At 34.8% G+C, this 22,494-nt stretch overlaps 1 protein-coding gene across 2 annotated transcripts in view; it reads left to right on the top strand.

Moving 5' to 3' along the window:
• Positions 1 to 22,494, top strand: part of SPOCK3 (SPARC (osteonectin), cwcv and kazal like domains proteoglycan 3) — a 243,138-nt gene that overhangs the window by 212,490 nt on the left and 8,154 nt on the right. The window contains exons 7-8 of one of the 2 annotated variants that reach the window (XM_067297889.1): positions 6,306 to 6,425; positions 19,093 to 19,314. In XM_067297889.1, coding sequence (XP_067153990.1) covers positions 6,306 to 6,425; positions 19,093 to 19,314 — 342 coding nt within the window. The remainder of the gene's footprint in view (positions 1 to 6,305; positions 6,426 to 19,092; positions 19,315 to 22,494) is intronic. The other variant, XM_067297890.1, reaches the window with a different exon arrangement.

Genomic DNA, 22,494 nt, shown 5'->3' with positions numbered 1-22,494 from the left:
AAAAAGCTTGTAACTGTGATAATGTCTGAATATTGCTCTCCCCTTTTATTTTTCATGACTTTATGAAGGCTACTTTTTAGACTGAAGTATTTTAAGTCTGTTCTCTGTTCATATGAATGTTCTTGGGAAGCTGAAGAAAACTTATTGATCTGTTTCTGAGTGAGTGGAAAAATTTACTGTTTTAAAGATTATTTTGTTGCTTCTTTCCTTTTAAGGAAAGTAGTAATATGTACTACTTTAAGTAAGTAGTAATATGGAATCAGTGTACTAATATGATATTGAAATACTCAGAGCTAGTAAAAATGTGAATTACCACCATTTTCTATCCTTCTATCCTTCCTGTCCTAACAAATTCCATTATTTTCTGGCATATTTTAATCATCATATAAGTTAATAGGCCCTGATATACGTGGCAAATTTGATGCCCTTTTTCAGATACTTCTGTATCTACAGAATTCCTTTTTCACTTCTTTTGGGCTATGAAAGTCTGATGCTTCCCACTTTTTAAAGTTTAAAGCAGAGAATATTTTAGTTTTCAATTAATTTCAAACATGAATGTATTACCTTCTGTCCAGTTCACCAAAATTGTAGTACGTTTTATAGAATAAATCATCATATCCTAGAATGATGCACAATATAACACCATTGAACTGTGACCAGTGTACTATTGTACAAAGCCAGCTCAAAGCATCAGTGAAAAAAGTACAAGACTAGGGCAGTGGACTGCACAGGGAGCAGGATCCTAGCCTGAATAGCCCATCCCTACAGTTTCTTTGCAGAGGTCACCACTGCTTCCTTTTCCAGGGTAGGAAGCACAGGAAATTGAGAGGAAAAGCAGAAAGCAAAGACTTTTTTCAGGAGGGGCAAGAAGAGGAAAGAAGAGTTTCTCTAAAAGTGCCAAAACAGTGAATCCTCCCAGCATCTCAATCTCACTAACACAGAGGCTCCCTGGCCCATCACTACCTTCCAAAAATTTTTGTGATGTTTCCCAGAAGTTGTTTCCCTCAAATTTCTTCTCTTATCATCAAATATATTTTCTTCTTGAAAAGAGATAAAAAATGGGACTTAGTGCAAGATGTAAAGACTTGAGCCAGCAATGTCCAGCAGATTGGTAGAGAGAGAAATGTAGATATTTTTAGACCATATTTACTGACTATTCAATCAGTCTATTTGAAGTCTACACTCTGTAATTTTAGACTTTGGTTTGTGTCTTTCAAGCACTGGTTGAAATGCTTGCAAATCCCTTCCAGAAGGGAAATTAATTCTAATAAGGAAAAGGAGACACATGTTAGTACCCACAATGTACGGTAATAGATGCAAGTCCCTAGGCAAAATTTCCCCCTTAGACTGTGCCTGAGTCTAATACTGGGCCCAGTAAGCCAAAAATTGTTCTATTTTCATAGCAACTTCAGAATGACTGCTCCATGTGCCAGTTATTCTTTCTCTGGGGTGAAGGGGTCGTCTGATCAGATTGATCCAAATGAAAAAAGGTTAAGATCTGAATCAACAGTAAAACAAGCAGTGTTCATGATGAGTTCGGTCATGGTAACACTTACTCTGATGAATAAGTTTAAACACTAGTTGTAAAGCACACTTATACAAAAAGCTGTTAAAGATAACATTAATCTTGAACTGGCCTGGAATTTGCTTTTGGCTATTCATACATATCCTACAAAAATACTTTAATGAGCATGTGTAAAATATGGCCCTTGCTATATAAAATTGGAATTATGTCGAGATTTGCAATTACAGATAAATATGACAGTTGTAGAGCAGCTTCCAGATAGTTTTACTAATGTGAAAATATGCTAAAAAACTAATATACAACTTCTGGTTTTGCGTTATAATTAACATGGAAGCTTGGTTAATAAAAAATTGATTGTTTCATGTATTGTATTAATACTAATTAAATTTATTTGGAATAACTATGGAATAGCAATCATATTGTAGTTTAAAAATATAATCTTTAAAGCAGTAGGCATATTAATGTTCAGCCCCAAACCTGCAAATGTTTTAGAATTTTCTTATTCATATAAAGTATCTAATTTTAATGAAGAAAATATTATTTGTATTTAATGTTAACAAGTTGACTTTCTGGATGCCAAAAGTGTTGTTATTTGTGTAAAATACATTGTAAGCACTGTTGTGGAAACTTGAAGTAGTATATCAGGTTCTTCTTTTCTGTCAAGTTCTGTCTGGGCTGAGATAGCCCCAAGTGGGATTCATTACCTGAATTACCTTTGGGAACTGTCAAAAGATTCAGTATTTTCCCTCAAGGAAATTTCTTTATCAAGTCCCCTAGTTCTCCGTTGTTCTGTTACCTGTTTGGGCAGTGAGCTCCGCCTTCCAGCCACTGTTGTGGTATTGGTAGTAGTCCATGCACTTTTTACAGTATATGGTAACTTAGGAAGTGGAGATCTTGGCTCAAGGGGATTGAGACCTCTCATTCTGTCTCTGAAAGGGATATGCTTATCTCTAGCTGAAGAAATAGCTATGCTACTTTAAGGATCCATTTGCCTCCCCTAATACTCTGAATTCCTCATACACTTACGTAAGTCTTTTTTCTTCTGTCAGTTTTCAGTATAAAATGTAATGTTCCAGGAATGTCTTTTTTTATGTTTTAATTTTCATGTTAGGATAGCATTGGCCTTATTTCCAGTAATCAGAATATAAAAAACTGAATTATTTTCATAAAATTGTTTTATGCTTCTGAAATGCTTCAAACAGGATAATGTTCTAGAATATTCAGTGAGGACCATATGCAGCAGTAACCATGGAAATGAGTGAATACTGATATCAGATGATAGGGAATTAACCTAATGTATCTCTAACCTATACCATATAACAGGAGTCAGAAAATAAGAAATACACTATTAAAATACTGCTACTTAATACTTTTTAGAATGTCACACCTGATTTTCTCTTCTGTTACTTTAATGCTAGGATAGCTAGATCATGAAAAGCATTCTGGAAAAAAGTAAGTATATTGAAACCTGAAACTTAACTTTCTCAGTGGAAAATACCAATATAGAGAAAAGGAAAAAAGGAGGAGGATGAGGGTCAGAAAAATATCCGATAAATTTTAACCTCCAGCAATCAAAATGAAATTGCACCTTTGGTTGTTATTTAACAAACTCAAAGTTCGAACATATTTTACGCATTCTCTAGAAATGAAATGATTGATAGAATTTTTCATGGGAAGAATTCCAATTTGTTGGCCAGTTCTGTTATTTAAATCATTTTCTGAGATCCTAGTAAGAGAACTGTATGTTCTTTGATAAAAAAAGTGGTACTCAAATACTGTAATAGGAGACCTTTTTGTAAATCCATGCTTTAAATCCTTGCTGAGAACACAGTTTGTCCATGTAAATTGAGTGTACAGATTAGTGTGGTTCTGCTGCATCTTTCTTGTACATTTCATATATAGAAGACATCTGCTTTTACTTGACATATTAGAAGTGTCATGAACCAAAAATTTGCAGTGCATTTAAATTGATAATACAGTAAATGTAATTACCTGCTGTGCTTGAGAGCTGACTCCAGCACTTGAGTAGCTGTGGGGCGTAAAATAGGCAAATGACAGTTGTAATCAGTCTTTTTTGCATTGCCTTGATTTTTGAAGATGATCTATTCCCATCATAAAGATATTGAAATCATTAAAATGAACAACAAAAATGATGATATTTTTCTCATTCTCTATTTTGGGATAAAAAATGTAATTTGAAGCATCAAGCAAAATTTGGAAAAAAGGCTATGAGAAGCTAAAGTTAGAGGGATGCCCCTAATCTGAGATCTGATATGGGATGCATTTTTTTATTTGACACCCAAAATGTTACTTATGTACATTCCATTTTGAAAGGAATGTAATTTTCAGGAAAACAGAAAATGTCGTATAGGTCGTATCATACACAGCAGTGGTCAGTATCAGATGCTGATGCACCAAGCTATATCTTATACCTAGCAGTTGAAGAGGTAGTGTTTCCTTTTCTCACTGTTGTATTTTTATACCTTAACCAGCTTAGGAGTCGAACAGCTTCCATGTATCTATCCGACTGCTTAGTCAGGAAGGAAGAATTCATACAGTCTCCACCATGCAGTTGCTTTGTTCTTCTTGCTGTTAATATTATTCAGTCTAAGCTTTTACTTATGCCTGGCACTCTCATGCGCTCTCTATGTATATATAAATATTTGTGTATGTTTGTAAATGAGCTAGCTTCATGTCTGTATCTCATATGCTGGTTCTGAACAAGTCACTTCAGCATCAGAGGTAGCATAGCCGCATCGACATAGCACTGCACGCAGACAAACTAGAAGTAGGCCAAAATAGCCAGGTCAGTGCACCACAGTAATGGAGCTATACTGTTTCTGTGACCTGTGGTAGTATCATACACTATTTTGCAAGGCAGGTAAATCAAAATGGTTAAATGGCAGGTCAGGTACTCCTAATAATTGCTTTTTATTGCATACCTTTTGATTCAGTTCTCATTCTAAAAGTCTTTCTCTTAAACCAAAGGAGGGTAGTTAGAGAATTGTGCTATTTCAATATTGTGCTATTTCACTGGTAATGGGAGGGGCAAATAAAGAGGGCAGAATGTTTCAAATTAATGTCTAGTTCTGTATGCTGGACTGTCAGCCAGTGTGAGAATTGGTAAAGGAAAGTGCACTTTATTGTAGCAAACATAAGTGCCCACACACATTTAAATTATGAGTGTATAGTCTTGACTCAGGTGACCATTTCATCTTGCTGTCACAGTATGACATTTTTGAGCATACGTGACCATAGGTCATTACTAAAATTGTTTCCAGTTCCCTGTTGAATTATCTGAAAAAATTGGTTCCATTATACAAGAGAAAAGCACACTATGATATTTTTTAAAATGTCAGTTTGTTCATAATAAATGCAAATGTATGTTTAGAGTCTACCTAAGTTATTCATGGAGAGAACCAAAGTCGCAAGAGAGTTTTTTCAACAAAGAGTGAATACACAAATGCATAGATGCCTGCTCTTGTACAGGTCTTCTCCTTTGTTGACATAATGACATGTTTCAATGTTACTCTAAAATAAAGAGAGGTGTTTCACAGTGGTGTTCAATTTAATGAAGTGTGCAGAAAGCTATGTCACCAACTATTATGGATTGCGGCATAAAAAAGGAAAAGCAAGCTGAACGGGAGATTCATTTTAAACAGCTTTGCTGTGAAGCTGTGCTACCTTGGGTTAAGAGCTCCCCAGATCTTAGCTTAGTCAGCTACTGCTAGAAATGGAAAATTATCCTGATCTGGAAATGATGTCTGTTCACAAGAGCAAGAGGAGGCATTCTGGTATATAGGGAGGCACGTATCCAGTCTCTTTCCAGGTTGCCTTTGTCATCTTCCAGATCCTATTATTTTCCTCATCTTCTCCCAGCTCCTCTCAAACACATGAAATAGGAAAGGACAGTTCTGGAATGGGTATCTGCTTGCCCCAAGCAGACCTTTTCTTCATCTCCTTCTCCAGCAGCTTAACAGCGAAGGAATAGGCCTCCTCCCTGCCCGTCTCTGTTACCTGCTTCTGCTGCTGGCTTCAGTGCTACCTACCGGTACTATGCAACACTTTAGCCAAGCTGCTGCTACGCTGTTGCTCTTATTGCTATGGATCCACTTTTTGGTCTTGCATGCTTTTGCTACTTAATTGGTGTCCATTTTTGGACAAAAAAGGCTATCCTTTCCATCACCACACTGCTGCCTGTTTGCAGTTAAGAGCTCAAAATTGTTGTGCTGCTGTGAAACTACATTCGATCAAAAATGCTTTCAGAAGGTGCTTGGGGCACTTTCTCTGTCAACTGATTTTCCTCTTTTCACACTTCAACATAGGAAAGCAAGTTGGGTGTTCCTGCATTATCCATTGAAATCACATCTCTGACCTATTTGTGTTGGACTTTCATTGCTTTACCTCAATGGACACAGAAACAGAACTCTAAAAGACTGTCAGTGGTCTGTGTCATACCGCTTCACCTACAGTATGGCGTAAAAATGTCTGTGCTAGAACTGTTTGTAATAGTTTGCGATAGTTTATAAAAGATTTTGTTAACTTCTAGGTAGATATCATTGTATAATTGCCACGTACATTGGAAATTTGTTTCTGAGGACCCTGATTAGATTTTGAAGGCATACGTAAGCAATGAAAGTGAAATTTATGAAGTAAGGAAAGCCATGGAACATGTATATTTATAATATTGTATGTGTTTTACCTTTCTTTTGGATAGTTTGAAGGTTCTTTTTAGCACCCAGGAGAAAAACATTAAACAACTCTGCATTTTGTTTTTCAGTGTGCAGTGACCTGGAATTCAGGGAGGTCGCAAACAGGTTGAGAGACTGGTTTAAGGCACTTCATGAAAGTGGATTTCAGAATAAGAAGACTAGGATTGTACAAAGACCTGAAAGAAGCAGTAAGATTTTCTACTTACATTATTGGATATTCTCTTTGATACCTTTCTGTACTTTTGTATTTTCATTGCAAAGGCTTGCCTTATTCTTGTGTGCTTTAAACAGCTGTGTGTACGAAACCATAACTCCGTGCTTTTCTAAAGTCAGTTTCTTATTTATGAAGCAGAGCTATGTGGTTTAGATATATGATGTTCACTTTAAACTTTTAATGTCGTTTGACAGGACTCTTGCTCGTGAAAACATATGGAAGCTACCATTCACAAAGCTATAACTTAAACCCATATTTGGCTGAGAAAAGTACAGTGGAAATGTTTTTGACAGAACTTAACAATTAGCTGCTGTATTAGGAGGAAAAGAGAATGAGTAGGGGTTTTGAGCAATTTTTCCATAGAGAAAAGTGAGTTGCTGAATGGCTAGCTGTAAGAAATAATGTATAGAAGCCTTAATTATCTGTGGCCCATCCTTGCTAGTTGATGTCACAGTAAGTACTGCTACAGAAAAACACACAGAAAAAAAAGCTTATAAGAAAAAAGAAATCTTCAAGGATATACTTCAAACCAGAAAAGAGAAGTACTAATGAAGTGGAAACATTAGGGGGCATAATATGTTTTTAACCACCTCAAATGTTGAAATAGACTTTTTGTTGTAGAAAGTAGTAAAGTTTCAAAATGTAACTATCAAAGGTTTTTTTTTTTTAATAGCAATTAAAATGTGCAATAGTAGTCTTAAGAGTGATGTCCTACTGTGGAGGAGAGTCAAATTAGATTTTGTAAGCCTTAAACCTCTACCTTTCATTAACATGAAGAGCAAGCTATTTATGAATTCCTCCAGAGTATAAGATTCACAGAACTTGGCCACCGCTGATTGCTTGTCTCAGTTCCTCCATTATTAATGTTTTAAAGTGTTTGGTATATTTTAGCTTTCATTTGCTAATTTATACATTCCATATACCTTTGTTCAAGAAATTCATTTATTTCCTTTAATTGGAAATGCTATTTATGTGTGTGATTCTTCATGCTAAAGTAATAATTGTGTAAAACACAATGAATTAAAGATGAGTCTGTCTTATCTAGGAGTACTTTTCTTACTATTGAGAAAAAACTGTTTCTGAGATAAAGTGCAAATATGGTAATGTTGCTTTTAATTGATCTTTAAAAAAATGCATTTAAAAAACTTGTTTACAGTTCACATTCTGGTCATTGTCCATTACTGCCGTGTGATCTACTTCTCGTCCAGTAATGAAAACAGGAAAAATACAAACTACTAATCTCTTAAATATGTATTTGTTATATAGCAATAAATGAAATGTATCTAATAATGTAGCTAATGTTAGCACATCACTCAGTTAAAGATCAGCTGAAGCATTGCATAGGGTCCTGATTCTTACTGAATGCTCAGTTTGCTGAAGATAACACACTGAATAGGTAGGGTCAAAAACACAGGTGAGTTCTATATTGTATAGGAATGGAAAATTCACTATTAATACTTTGAAAACATTGTAATGTAGTGCACACACACAGTTCTTGGAAGCATGAGCTTTTTCTCTTAGACATGTTTCTTGTTCATTTTTCTTTAAACAATGCTCACAGGTAGCATTTATAACACCTGTTATCTATTTTTGAGACAGGTATTTGTATCATTATGTGCACCCTTTCACTTATTTTATCGCTTGTTGTTTGCTAATTTTTACAGTATAATAACAATTCAAGACTATATTTGGACTTGAGATTTAAGATTTTATATGCCTGGCTCTAAAAATACAAGAGAAAATGTGGATTTTTGGACCTAGGAATCTGTTACATGATCCAGCCTGATTGATTGATTTGTTCTCAGATTGTGGTGGTCCCTTTGTATAACATTAGCAACACTCATAAAATGTTGATTTTGCATCTAGTGTATCCTAAATGTTCGTGCTCTGGTACTTTATGTGCAATGCAAAAGGTAATAACCATCTGTTTAGATGATATAGACCAAAACAGTTGTGCAAAATGGGATCATTTTTAGAACAGATTGTTGAATTATATCAAGCACCTAGGTCTGTGAGATCCATGAGCATTTCTACAGAAAACATTAGTGTCCAATTGTGATTAGCTTCCTCCAAAGTTTTAATGTCTGTGAAGATCTTTCCCACCTAACTTGATCTAGCAAAGGAACCATTCTAAGGCAGATAGAGAGACATACTCATCTTTAAAAGTCTTGAGAGGAAGATCTTATCTACAAATACAATTCTTACAGTTGAGAAGAAAAGTTTCTGGCCCAGTTTCCAGAACTTCCTGTTGGAAGCCTTCAAAGTCATGGAGTTCTTGCCTTTGTCTATATAAAGAATTCACAGGGGTACTTCCGAAGGTATCTGAACTTCAGGTACAAGTTAGACTGGATCCTACCTTACCAGTTTTTTGAGAGACAGAATCAAATGTTGATTTGGATAGCTAACAATAGTCTCTTCAGGGATCTTTTTAGTCAAGTGGTAAGGCTATTAAATCTGTGTGGAAAAGTCTGCTTTTATTGCTGCTGTTGACTTTAAATTCCCTGTGAACATGCTGCTGTCTGAAATGTTTGACTTTACTTATGCTTTTAATCTTGTACCAGAGATTTATCAGAAGTAGCCAGAATGTTTTACAAAATATGAAGTGGATGGCTATGCTGGGTTTAATTTGGATTTTGTGTTTTGAAGGGTTATACCTCATCGACCTAAAACAGAGGTAGCATTGGTACAGTGATGTTAAAAAGTTTGCTAGTACTTAAAGAAATGTTAGAATGTAAATGTGGAGGTTTAGTGATAGGCTTTGGCATGTTTATTTTCTTTTTACTAAAGCAAGGCAAATCAAAGTTAAGGAAATGGTTACATATGAGACTTTCAGATAGTCCTATTTTTCTCCTTTTCTTTCTCCCTTTAAAAAAAAGTGTGTTGATGAAAACTAGGAAGTTTTACAAAAATTTTTGAACAGTGACCCTTTAGAATTTGTTTTGTTGGTAGTATGGTAAGTTACTCAAATTGTAGACATCTAATTTTGATCAAATTGCTTTCAAATGCAAAGGATCTTATTTATTCTGGCCATTTTTTACTAGATTGAATTAATTTGAGAGGCCACTGCAAAAATGCAGTCCTTCTGTAGACAGAAAGTGATTGAATATTGAGTAGTAATTTCTTTCTACAAACAAGGTAATGCAAATATATGTTTGTATGAATAGACTAATTTTACATTTTAAAGCATCCTAAAAACATTACATTTAGTGTTCTTTGCAGAATTGTAAACATGGTTGTATATGTTGCTTTTTCACCTTATTGTTCTATCCAATTAGAAAATTTTGATACTAGATATTTTACAGTTTGACATTTGAGAACTGCCTCATAATAATTTTCTTTCATGTTTTTTAAAACCAGTGATTTTTATTTCTTTTTGATGTTATAAGAAATTGTTTCTTTCATTTGTGGATTTGAGGATGCAAAAATTATTTAAATATATATTTATTTTTAACGCAACTATTTTTTCTGGTATGTACATTTCTGTACTTCAAGTTGCTCATTTTGAGGCAACAAAAAATATTACACCTTATGAGAAATAAACATGTCTGTAGTTTAGAAGAAAAATAAAATATTTGGTCCTCATGTCCCTATAAACACACAAAGAAACAAAAGGAATGATATTTATTCAACATGGTAATGTCCTTTCTGATACCATTAGGAAATTCTTAAAGCTGCTATTCTTCAAGAGTTAAATTCCTGCGTAGTATCCCTAATCAAGTCCCTCAAAAGTCAGTCTCCAAAGTCCTTGTAGGTCCAAAACATCAGACACATTAATTTTTAATTATACCAGGATTAAACAAAGTCCAGCCACTATTTGGGGGATGTATGACAGCTAAATCTAGAAATAAATCTTGCAAAGAACTTAATCATGTGTAGAGACCTTATAAGTTGTACATGAGACCTAGAGGTCTGTACAGAACAACAGCTACCACAAAAAAGCAACCTGAATGCAGTTTCCCCCTTCAGAGTCCTTATTATTCTGCAAGATCCCTGGAGCTGTTCAGTACCCTTGGAGAATTAAAAATCTGTTTTGGCACCCTTTCCCCCCAGGCTGTCTTTTTTCCGGTCATAAAGTTCCTTCCTTACTTATATATATATGTATGTATGTATGTATATATAAAAATCTGCATTTAAAAGCAATTTGTGATATTCTTTCTGATTTTCTATTTGCATTTAGAATTTTCCATATTTCAGTCTCTGGTGGCATTTGGGACAGGATTTATTAAAAGTCTTGGGCATTTCTGACCTTCTGACCAAAGCAGATCTAGTACAGGTTCATAATGCCTTGCTGGTGCTTTTCAGAGTGGTTACAGCTGTTAAATAATCCACATTGATGGTTACAATCATGAATACTATTCCTAAACACCAAAAAAAGAGTGTTTAGGTTAATATGCTGCTATAACCATCAATATGCTGATATCAAGTTGAAAATGTAAGACACCTAGCTTGTAATAAAGACTAGAATATTTCTAATAATTAACAGGATTTAATTTCCAAAATCCCTTTTGCATCCAGATGTATACAGATTGTATATATTTAGAAGGACCATTATTGTCAATGCTATATAAACACTTCAATCTTGTCCTCAAGCAACCTAGTCTAATTAGATGACACAAATGGGAAAGAAGAGTGTTCCCTACCCCCATTATTATTCCCGTGCAGATGGGGAACTAAGGCATTGAAAACTTAAGTGAAATTGTATCTATCTATTCAAATAATTTTAAAATATTTTCTCTATTTATGTATTTTTTTGTATTAATTATAGAATGAATTTATGTATTAATAAAGGAAGTTAATGCATCAAATGCAGAGCACAGAAAATACCACAATCCCACAAACATTTCTGCTAACTGGCAGTCTGTTTCTGAGGAATATTTCTTGTGCACCTTGTCATGTTAGACAATGAAGGACCAGAGGCCAAAGATAATGGAGAATCTTCTTATGGCCTGGGAAGAATATGATTACTTAGATTCTAATATACTAATAATTTTGAAAATAATAGAAAAATGGAAGAAGTCTGAAAGAAAATCACTTATAATTAGCTTGTCTAGATAAGCCATATACCTAGGTAAGATATTACATTGGAATTGCCAAAATACCCTCACAAATTTGGAGCAAGAAAAGACCATTTTTGTTTGGAAAAGTGTAAAGAAATTGAATAATTTCAGATATTTTCTTGGAGGTTTTCACTTCATTTTTTTGACTCTCCTAAGTTCCTTATCTAAGCAGAGACACAGCTGACATTATACAGAAATAAATTAAATTTCTCTGGTCCTCCTTGTGGAAGGGAACCCCAATGGACAGACAGAGAACTGGAGAAAGGCCTTTGCTTACTCCTCTTCATACCCTCTCATGCAGTCATTTTATAGTTATCAGAAATGAAAAGAATTCGTGTTTATAAGCATCATTTTTGATTTCTTAAAAATTCTGACTACCTGAGAATTTGACTACTTTCTGAGAACTTATCTCAGAAAAAATCCAGTAGCCTGTATGGCAAAGCTGTACAGGCTGGCAAGCTGTACTATACTACTTGAATTGAAATAAAGTTTCCTAGAAGGAAAAGATTGTTCTAAAGACCTTCTGCATGTGTCAGGTTAGCGTAAGCCCAAGTGGCCTCAAAGCAAGAGCCTAGAAGAAGAAATCCAGCTCAGAAATACTTCTGAGCAGGAATTTTAAATAAATCTGTCTTTACTTCAAATTAAGAATTTGAATAAATAAAAATTTGAATAAGCAAACTCAGTGTTGTTGGTTGAAGTGTGTTTTGACTAAATCTTTTGTACCGAATTATCCTTGTACAGGATGAAACATATATAGATGTTTATTGTAGCAGTCCCCTTATTTTATTTCTCTCTCTTCAGATACCTTTTCCTTTATGTTAGCAATCACTCCTATTAATAAAGTGACCACACAATCTGTTGTCCCTTAGAATACATTTCATCCCTGCTGTCAATCTATTGGCAAACTGGTAAACAATAGCCTTCAGCAATAGTCTTCATCCTGAATATTTTTTCTGTATAAAATTCTCTAAAAATGTTGCTAGAAAAGGAAAGATTTCAAGATGCAAGCTTCCACAAATGTTTAAGACCTTGCAGCTGTGCTTCATTTCATTCCCATGCACCTTTTGATATAAAATGAGAATCAGTTACTTGAAGGTTTTATTCTAAGACCTTAAATTCCTTCCCCAAGTCTTGCACTAATCCTGGCTCTGCTCCTATCTGGGTAATCACAGGGAGTAGGAATATGTTACAGTTTTAGACAAGAACGTTCTGCCTAATGCTCTCTCTTTCTTGGGCCAGAAGAGTCTGAACAAGATCAACACTTTTGCAAACAGCAAATATGACAGAAAGCATTCATAGCTGCTTAGTCCTCCATTTACTTCAGTCTGTCCTCCTCAAGCCTGTCCTGGTAAAACTACTTTAGGAAGGGAAACTTGTTCCCGGCTTGTTCACTGCAGGCCTCAGCTGTGACATGCTGTTAGTTAAAAGTTATCTGATAACCAGAATATTCAACAGATCTGTCACAAGCTGAAACCTTCCTGCTATGGCACTTGCTGCTGAACAAGTAAAGACCATGGTCTAGGTGTCTGCACTCTAGCAGACTAACCATTTCCAAGTGTTATTAGTACTTTGTTTTAATTTTTCTCACTATCAGCATTATTTAGTTTAGACTTTTTCCCAGTGAAAAGGCTTACAGTTGTCTTACAGTTAAGTAGTTTATATTCTAATAGCAGGCATCATTTTCTCATTAGTGATGTAAATCCTCACTGCTAAAATAACTGTTAATTTTGCATGTGTGTTTATTCACTTGTATGATTTGTCACTGTCTTTTTATTGTGAACTCCTACCAGAAGGAATCATGCAACTTTACTTCTCGTGGCATATTAAATAAGCAACTTTTGTATAATGCAATATGTGAGCCAAAATGCTGGTTTGATTTCCACATAAACAGTGACAAAAGCTATCATCTTCCCCAATGTACACAAGGATTTATTACTTACAAGCTTAATAACTGGGCAAACAATAGTTTTACCTTGAAAAGCAGATTATATTTACTAAGATTCAAAATTATCCCCTGAGAAATAGCCAGAAATACAGGAACATTTCTGTTGGCTCCTTTTGTTGTAATATTTTGAATGCTAGTGTGTAAGCCATGGATGAGGGGTATATTTCTCAGCAATATTTCCCTTTGGGATTGTTTTGGTTGAGGAAAGGAGCTTATCCAAAAGAGCCTAGCACTTCACATTTTTCTAAATCAACTTGTCTTGCAGTGTATGCACTGAGTGAAATTCAGCTAAACCCTAAATCCTTCTCTTGTTCACTTTCACTAGTTTTAGACAATGATCAGACATAGCTGCATAAAAGCCCATTTTAATATAATATATGGAAACATTTCAAATAAGCAGTTAAAATGAGAGAAAAAAAATCTTCTTCCCTCTAATTTAGATATCTAAGCAACAATTTTGCTCTGCTCAGTGTAATATCCTAGTAATTACCAAGAAGAAGAATAAATTATTACATATTAGTATGCTAATTTTTCTCCTTCACTTTCTGCTTTTTCTTGTATGTGTCACTATTGTGAAAACTGTGCAAGATCAGCATTCCATTTGGCTCTCAAAGTGATAAAATACGCGGTCTGTGATTTGATGCAATTAATTTCTCAGTTCTGGGTCACCTGGAGATGGTTGTACCTAATGTGCCAAAGCATGTCAGCAAATGTTTAACTCTAGGTATGTGCTTAACTGCTTTGCTGACTCTTTTTCTCAGGTATGTCACCTTGAAGAGCAACAGCTGTATTATTTTTCAATATAATAGTACAGGAAGAAAGTCATTGCAGAGAGAGGGCACTTCTTGGGTAATCTTAGCATAAGTTTGGTCAATTACTTAAAGGGTCTTAAAGACTGAACCAAGAATTTGACCTTAGCACAATAATTTGTTATGGGTTTATACTGTGAACGTGGAACTCAGGTAATGACCTTTCTGTGGTTTAGCTGTTCGGGAGTAAGTGGGCAGCTCCATTTTAGATTAAACAGTGCCATTCTGTCACGTGTCTCTGTCCACATGTGCCTGGCTTACCTCTGAAGTATTTTAGCTTTTTTATCTATTTCATCTAAACTAATATTTGCCCTATATCTCAAACAGTTCTACACTACACTGCAGTAACTGATAGCCCTGAAGAGTGTGGCTTGGTTTGCTTCACAAAATGAACACTAAGAGATGTATCTTTCTCTGTTTGTAACACTATAATTGTAAATGCCACAGTGGAGAAAGAACTAAAAAACAGTAAGAACAAAAAGAAAGATATTTGGCCTGTAAATAGTAAAAAAAAAAAAAAACCTTCAGAAGCATATTCAGAAGAAAAAAAAACCCCTACTTTTAAGGTAAAGCATGATCACTTTTTGAAATGATTACCTGACAAAATTATTTAGTAGAAAGCTAGACCCCATAAACCACAGGGATTTTCCCAGTGTATGATTCCATTTAATAGATATTTTAAGACAGCTTTAACGAAAGTAAACTTTATTTTTCAGGCTTAGAACTAATACAAGAAGCTTATTATATGAATTTTTTTCTTTTAAAGTAGGTTTTTAATTCTGACATGTCAGCTATGGTATATGACTGTTTACTAGGATGTGCATATCATCATAAACATCAGATTCAAATTGTATATTTAAATATTACGCTATAGTTATGTTATAATTTTAAGTAAATTTATAGAATATATTAGAACATAATGGCATTTTTCTGGTGCTTACCTGTCTTCATACTAATTAATAAAATTATCAGTTCTGTAATTATTTTGCTGTTTCCAGTGCAAATGTTTTCATTTCAGGCTCTGTCCATAATTATGACAAACTTAATAGATGAAAATCCAGTGGGACATCGCTATTAGACACACTTGTTTTAAATCTAAGATCTACATAGAAAGAAGTGAGAAAATTTCGAGGAATGGGAATAGAGGATGAGATCAATTCACAAGCTAATGCTAGCTAAGGCAATCAAGGAAAAATCAGGAAAAAAATCTTCAACAGACATATAGTATCATTCCAACTGTCATTTAGTAGAGCATGAGGCCTTTGAAATGTTCCCTGGTCTTTCACTGTACTTCAGATAAATTTCTTTCTTTTTAGAGCAAAATTGGAAACTGACTGAGAGAAATGAAGTAAGCACGATTTCTTTTTTCTGTTACGTAGGAGAGCTTTATTAAATATGTAACACTTACAGTATCCTAAAATATAAAGTACTTAATAATTAAAATGTGAGTCTTTCCAATAGGGACCACAAATACTAATTTAAAAATATTGTCCCATGCTGGAAAGTGATTCTTCTTTCAATAAACACCCATTTAAAACTCCACACACTGATGTACTTTTTTGTACAATAATCTACTTTGGCCCACAAGGTCCACCCCTGAATGCATGTTTAAGTGGCTTTTATCTTATCTTCCCTTCTAGCTGACAACTTACTCAGAAAAAGCTCTATCATCTCCTCATGGTTGCTCTTTTTCTGCAACTTGTCTTACAGTTTGGTGAGCCTGCCAGAATGCCAAATTCAGAACAATTTTGTGAGCACATGAATAATTCCTCCCTTCACGCAGGTACACAAAAGGCAGGAATAGGACACAGTATGTTTCACATCCAGCCCTTTCTGAATCCAAGGTCTTGAGGAGGATCTCTAGCTGAAAGCAGGACTAGCAGAGAAAAGAGAAGTATCTGGGATGTGTTAAGAGGCCTTCAGGAACAGAGCCTTAGAGGTAAATAATGTTATACTGAACATGCATCCTTGGACACAATGTTTTAAGATGAAAGTACCTTCCAAAATTTTTCAAATAGGAAACATTTGTTAAATAATTCTGATTTTTTTTACAAATAATTGTGAATAACACATTTGCTAATATATCCTTATTCATTCAGTCTAGTCCTGTCTCTCTCTACTCTGTCTAATCCACAGATAAAAAAGTTGTTTTGTCTTGGTGTTTTAGTGGGGCCTGGAGAGGAAGGAAGAGAGGGTTCTTTGGTTGAATGTTTGCCTGGATTTTTGCATTGTGTTAAACACATCAAAAAGATCATCTTTACCAAAGGGCTTCTTTTCTTTTTTCTGTCAAACAGAAATAATGAAATAAATCAACAGGGAGCAAGAAAAAGTGAGACTGGCCTGATTAACTTAAGCAAAAGTCGTAGTCTAATTTAGGAATTCTTGAGATGGAGACTGTGCCTATTTCATGATACTTAATAGTCTTTAATTGACTTCCAAGAATTTTTATAATTACTTTTCAATTTTTTTAACTTCAAAATATGCTCTAGCAATAAGTTTCACAATTTAATTAGGTATTGTCTTGGGAAAAAAAAATAACTTGTCTCCATTTCTCATAAGTATTGTCCCTAATATCAAAGTGCATATGTAAACCTGTGATGGTGTTATTCATTAGGCCTGGACTGACCTGTGTTCAGAAGCAACGTATTTTTCTATTTTTGCTGTTTCTATGTTGCCCTTCTGGAGGAAAAAAGTAAACTCTCTTTCTCATGCATCACCAACATGTAAATTCTGTATTTGTTCCGATCTATCAGCAGAAACCCAAACAATCCACTGGATATATGTGGGTGCAGAGAAGTATGTTACTAGAAGACCTAAAAATTGTACTACTAACAGTGATAATTGTCTTGAATGATGTACAGAGATGCAAAAGTAAAATGATTTCTTTACACTAAAACAGAGCTTCTAGTGATGGTGTTTAGAGAAATTACATCTGTGATTTTGTAAAGAAAACTAAATAAAAAATAACCTAGTAAAAATTGGCTTGAAAGCCCACAATGGGAATGTCATATGCAGCATCCTTTTCCTTTTCCTGCTATAGCTTATTCATTTTCCTAAGTCAGCCTTTAGAACAATATTGTATATATTTCATTCGTTACACAAAGATCAGATCCTGAGAAACACATACATGCTGCAAGGACATAAACTGAATTTTATATGAAGCAAATAGAACTTATTTATTTTAATATGTGTTTATTTGAACATGTACAATATAAATGAAGGGTTTGCAGGACAAAGATATACAACTTTCTGTACTTATCTGGGAGTCTCCCAGACAATCTTTGGTTTATGTGGCTACGTGGTTGTCTGCCTGTCTGAATTCCACAGGGAGTTTTTCGATATTGGTTTTCTTCATTTCCTTTCCTAAATGGTTGTTCTACATTAATAGCCTGGATGTTTCCACATATCTAAAGGGAAATCTACTGATTTCTAAATCTGATTATTGAGGTATACAATTTGGCCTGTTTTAAAAGTGTAGTAACCCTTTTCAGATTTCTTTTATTGTTTTTAAATAAGGAACTAAGAGAGTAGTAGAAGCTAGGAATTCCTGTGTGCTAATCTGAGCTCTCATGTCAACTTTTCTGATGCCATAGGTAGAGTCACCAGTCTCCTTTTTTCATTGCTTCAGTTTTAGCTTAAAAGCTATTAGGAGAATGGTAAGCACTAATTCTTGTTCTGTAATAAGATGTATACTCAACTGCCTGGCCACATGCAACATAAACCATATGTGATTTATCAGCATTAATATCAAGGAAATTGCAATTTTTTATAATATTATAAAATCTTACAAATCCCAAGAATTTTTGACTGATGTAATCTATCAAGTCACTCATGTCTGTTTCAGTGCTGGAATAAGTATTACATGCTATGATGCTTGCAAATAATGACTCGTGAATGATGCATAGCTTGGGGCATTCATAAAATCCCTATTCTATGGCAGGACCCGTGACGCGTGAACAGGGAAAAAACGTGTGTGCATCTTGAACACAGCTCGTGTCTTCTACAGATGGAAGAGGCCTGGCAGTTTCTGGATTTCCCATACATGTCCACCTGCAAGTCTACATGTTCTTTGCGGCTGGTGCAGGAAAAACAGATGTGAGCTCTGAGCTCTGGCTACAGGAATAATTAGCTCAGTGTGTTCCTGGTGGCCCTCTTTCCACGGAAAAATTTAGGAAGATGCAAACTGTAAGAACAGCTCTGATACTGGCAGCAGACTGCTCCTAGCAGTCATCTTTTTGACGGCCTTCTCCAAGATGTAGAGCACAACAGACAAAGATAAAATGTCATAACTTTCAAAGCATTGCTAGGACTGAGTATGATCCTTTTTCACAAAATTGAATGCACATAATAGGAGTCCATAAACATATGGACTCCAATGAGTTACATGGAATTTATACCTTTTCTTAGTTCTGTAAACATTGCAAACTACTTAAGCTTCACTCTCCTGATTTATGGTAAGACTAAAATACCTCAAGAGAATCATTTTCTTGGAAATCACCATAGATCATTTATTACTCTACATAATGTGTGTGCTATAGGTATAATGCTTGACAAGTATAGGTATAATGTTTGACAAGAAAGCTCGTATTTCTAAATGCTTTGAGACTGGTGGTGGGATTAATTTTTTTAGCAGATGAATTTAATGTTTTTTTTAATTAAAGTTGACATATAATTTATACACAGTATTTTAATAGCATACAATGCTTTAGTACTGTATCTGTGTACCACTGGAGCAGTTTCCATGATGCAGTGTTCTTTTCTCAAGGCTGAGCTTGGCACCTGCTGTATCTTTCCTGTTATCTGATTATTTGGGGGTTTTTTGCCTCTTAGGATTTGATACCAGCATTTTGCCAATTTGCAAAGACTCCCTTGGCTGGATGTTTAACAGGCTTGATACGAACTATGACCTGTTGTTGGACCAGTCGGAGCTTGGAAGCATTTACCTTGACAAGAATGAACCGTGCACCAAGGCCTTCTTCAATTCTTGTGACACATACAAGGACAGTTTGATATCTAACAATGAGTGGTGCTACTGCTTCCAAAGACAGCAAGGTAAAAGATGAAAACAACCAGCACATGTAGATGATTGACCTTTCTGTAGTATTTTATCTTTTCTGAACATGTTTAAAAGATTACAGTGAACTACAAGCTCTTAAATGCTGTACTGTGAATTTGTTTTAAGGTTTTAGATCAATTGTGAATACCTAAAAAGAAGTAAAAAAACAAGCTCAATGGAAAAGCTTACTAGAAATTAAAGGATGCTAAATAAAGTGTAAAACAGCAGCTAATGCTTTCACGGGGATATTGTTTCTCATGCTAACTTCCACTAAGTATGCAGAAAAAAAGAGACCAAAATAAAAGAACAAAATGACTTACATTAATTCTTTTCCTATCTACTTCACCCACATTATAAAATAAACTTGATTTCTACGAGGGCATCTTAATGTTCTATTTTGTGAGCCTATAAAATAACTGAATGAACATTATGCATAAAGTTATTTTCAGTCATTTGGACCAATTGATTTTTAATAGCTAGATGAATCTCTTGTTAACATCCTGATGTGATTTGGTTAAGGAAATAAACACAACCTATAAGCATTTTTTTTCTGAGGATCATATAATAATTTTAGATTTAGGCAAGTCATCACAAATTATATAATCAAACTAATTGTAGTGAATTAAAAACTTTACTCATTAGTTATTCACTGAAACTGGACAGAAATGTCCATTCATTTTTCTTATTGACATGAGGGACATTTTCAAAAACTAAGCCCCAAATTCTTGCTGATAGTCAGTAGAAGAGGTAAGACCAACTCGGTGAAAAGATTGCACATCAACCTTTGAAAATTTTAATCTCATCTTTTAAATCTCACTTGTGCCTTTAAAACTGTCATGATAAATTCCCGTTAACACTCAGCATCTATAGTTTGATTCTGACTTCTGTAGAAGTAAAGATTCTTACTGTGCCACACCTGCCAGTTGTAAATCTGGATAAGAATAAAGGTGTACTTCTGTAGATGCATACTAACTAACTGTCCTCTCTGATTTGACGATTTTCCCAGTTGGAAAGTTAACATTTCATCTTTCAAAACACCTTGGTTTTTTTGTTACAGAACAATCTTCTGGCTTTCATTTTTATAAGCAGTGTACTGCTACCAAAACTAAAATATGAAGCATCACCCATCTGAGAAGCAAAGCTATTCTTAAAGTAAAGAACATAATGTGTTTTGTTTGGTTCTCTTTTTTAAAAAAATACACAATGATTTCAGGTTGGTGTATAAATACTCTGGGCCTTTGGAGGGCAGCTTTAATTCTTTTCAATTGTCAGAGAAAGTACAGCACATAAAATGTTGCTTAATATGGACCAAGGTTCTTATACCAGTTGGCTGTCTTACCAATTTCATATAATGTGTGTACAGCATAATCAGGACATTAAGAAAGCCCTTCCATAAATTAGTTTCAAGTTGTTTTGCATTCTATAGCCTATAAATGCTATTTGTCTAAAATATCTGCTCAGGGTACTGCTACAAATCAAGGAAGGTATCATAAAGGACTGATCTAAATACTACTGAGTCATACTAATGGTACCCTAATGGCTAAAAAACTGTGATCAGACTACTGGTGGCACCCTTGCACAATCCAGCATTATCAAGCTTTTCTTCCCTTTTTTCTATTTTTCCTTCTTTCCTGCCCATGGTGTTATGATAAGGTGCTGATTTCAAACAGATTAGATTGTTACTGATACCAGCTACGTGTCTGGCTGTATGGTGAAGACGATGTATCCTCAACACTGCAAATGAGGTGAAATCTGAGTTTTGGCAATCCTTGTGCATTAAACATGCGTTCCATCCCTCCAAATTAAGACTGTCAACAAAATCTATCTTCTCCTACTTTTTATAAAGATGTAAGGAGAAAAAAAAAACCTGATGTGTAAGTCCTAACTCCCTAGAGTATGAGTAACCCACAGAATTCTTTATTTGTGATTTGCAGCATTAAGCTAAATTTTGTAATATATTCATGTTCGTTTGTGTTTTACTGGACTGAATAATCTAAATAAGGTCTTTAACTAGACCTGTGCTATAAATAGCAAGGAAATGGCTAGGTAGAGAAGCTTATTGGTTTCTTTCTGATGTTTACCAAAGTAAATTGATATTAACAGAAACTTTGGGTCACGGAGAGAGCTCTTTTTGTTCATTGAGCACAGCAGATGTTTTCTGGGAAGTTTTACAGCACTGCTATTGATTGACCATTTTCAAAGTGAATACAAAATAGACTCAAAAACATTTATCACACTGGGATAGAAATTCCATTGTGCTATTTTAGTATTTGCTTAAGTCATTATCTGGGAAGACCTCTTGCTCTTTGATCTTAGCTTCTCAGTTCAAGCCTGTCAGGATCAGACAAGTACTTGCAGTATCATTCTTTCTTTCTGCTTCAGGTCTGTTGTGATGAGTTGTTGTACACTAGGCCCATTACTACACATTACTTACAACTTCTAGTTAATATAAACATTGTCTTATGAATACTCAAGTCAGTTGCTTTTTGCTCAGTAAAGGATCTTCTTCTGACAGCTGTTCCACATTGACTGTTGTTTAAACTCTTCTCAGCAGTGCTTATTGCATATTTTCTTGGCCTCAGTCCTACTTTCAATGTGATTTATTGTTTCTGAGATATATCCAAGACAATATTATGTATTTCTGCAATACTTCAGCATCTGCATTTCCCAGTGCATTACTGTCTTTCTTTATGCTTTGGTCCCTGTTGCCCTCCACTTTCAATTACAATTCATTCAAGTGCTTCAATGTCTGTCTTCAGAACTCATTTTCTTAGTTCTTTGGTGCTAGCTTAACACTTATTGCTTATCTAATGCTGATGCACTTCTAGTGTTGGCCTTTCAGTAAGGCTAAATTTATTTCTGCCAGTGCTTCTCATTATTACAGCCTTGTTCTTATTGCATCACTGCTAAAAAGTAAGTGGGAAAGTGCCCAATTTTTCTTGAAATATTGAGGCTTAGCACCTAAGCATCTTTTTGCTGCAGCCTTCCACATATGTCTATTAGTCCAGCACATCTCTTGATGCCTTGATACCATTATTTTTCTTTTAGGCTATTCTGTCTGTGAAGGATGGAAGATTACTTTATGACTTTAGAACTAGTCCCTCTTGCAGAAGTATGATCAAGATTGTGATTCATGTTTATTACATCAGTCTTTTCAGATTGCAGGACACTTAAAT

This window comes from Apteryx mantelli, chromosome 5 (assembly GCF_036417845.1).
Source record: "Apteryx mantelli isolate bAptMan1 chromosome 5, bAptMan1.hap1, whole genome shotgun sequence".
Lineage (NCBI taxonomy): Eukaryota > Metazoa > Chordata > Aves > Apterygiformes > Apterygidae > Apteryx > Apteryx mantelli.
The sequence above is the reverse complement of the archived record's forward strand: the minus strand, read 5'-3'. Positions and strand labels throughout refer to the sequence as shown.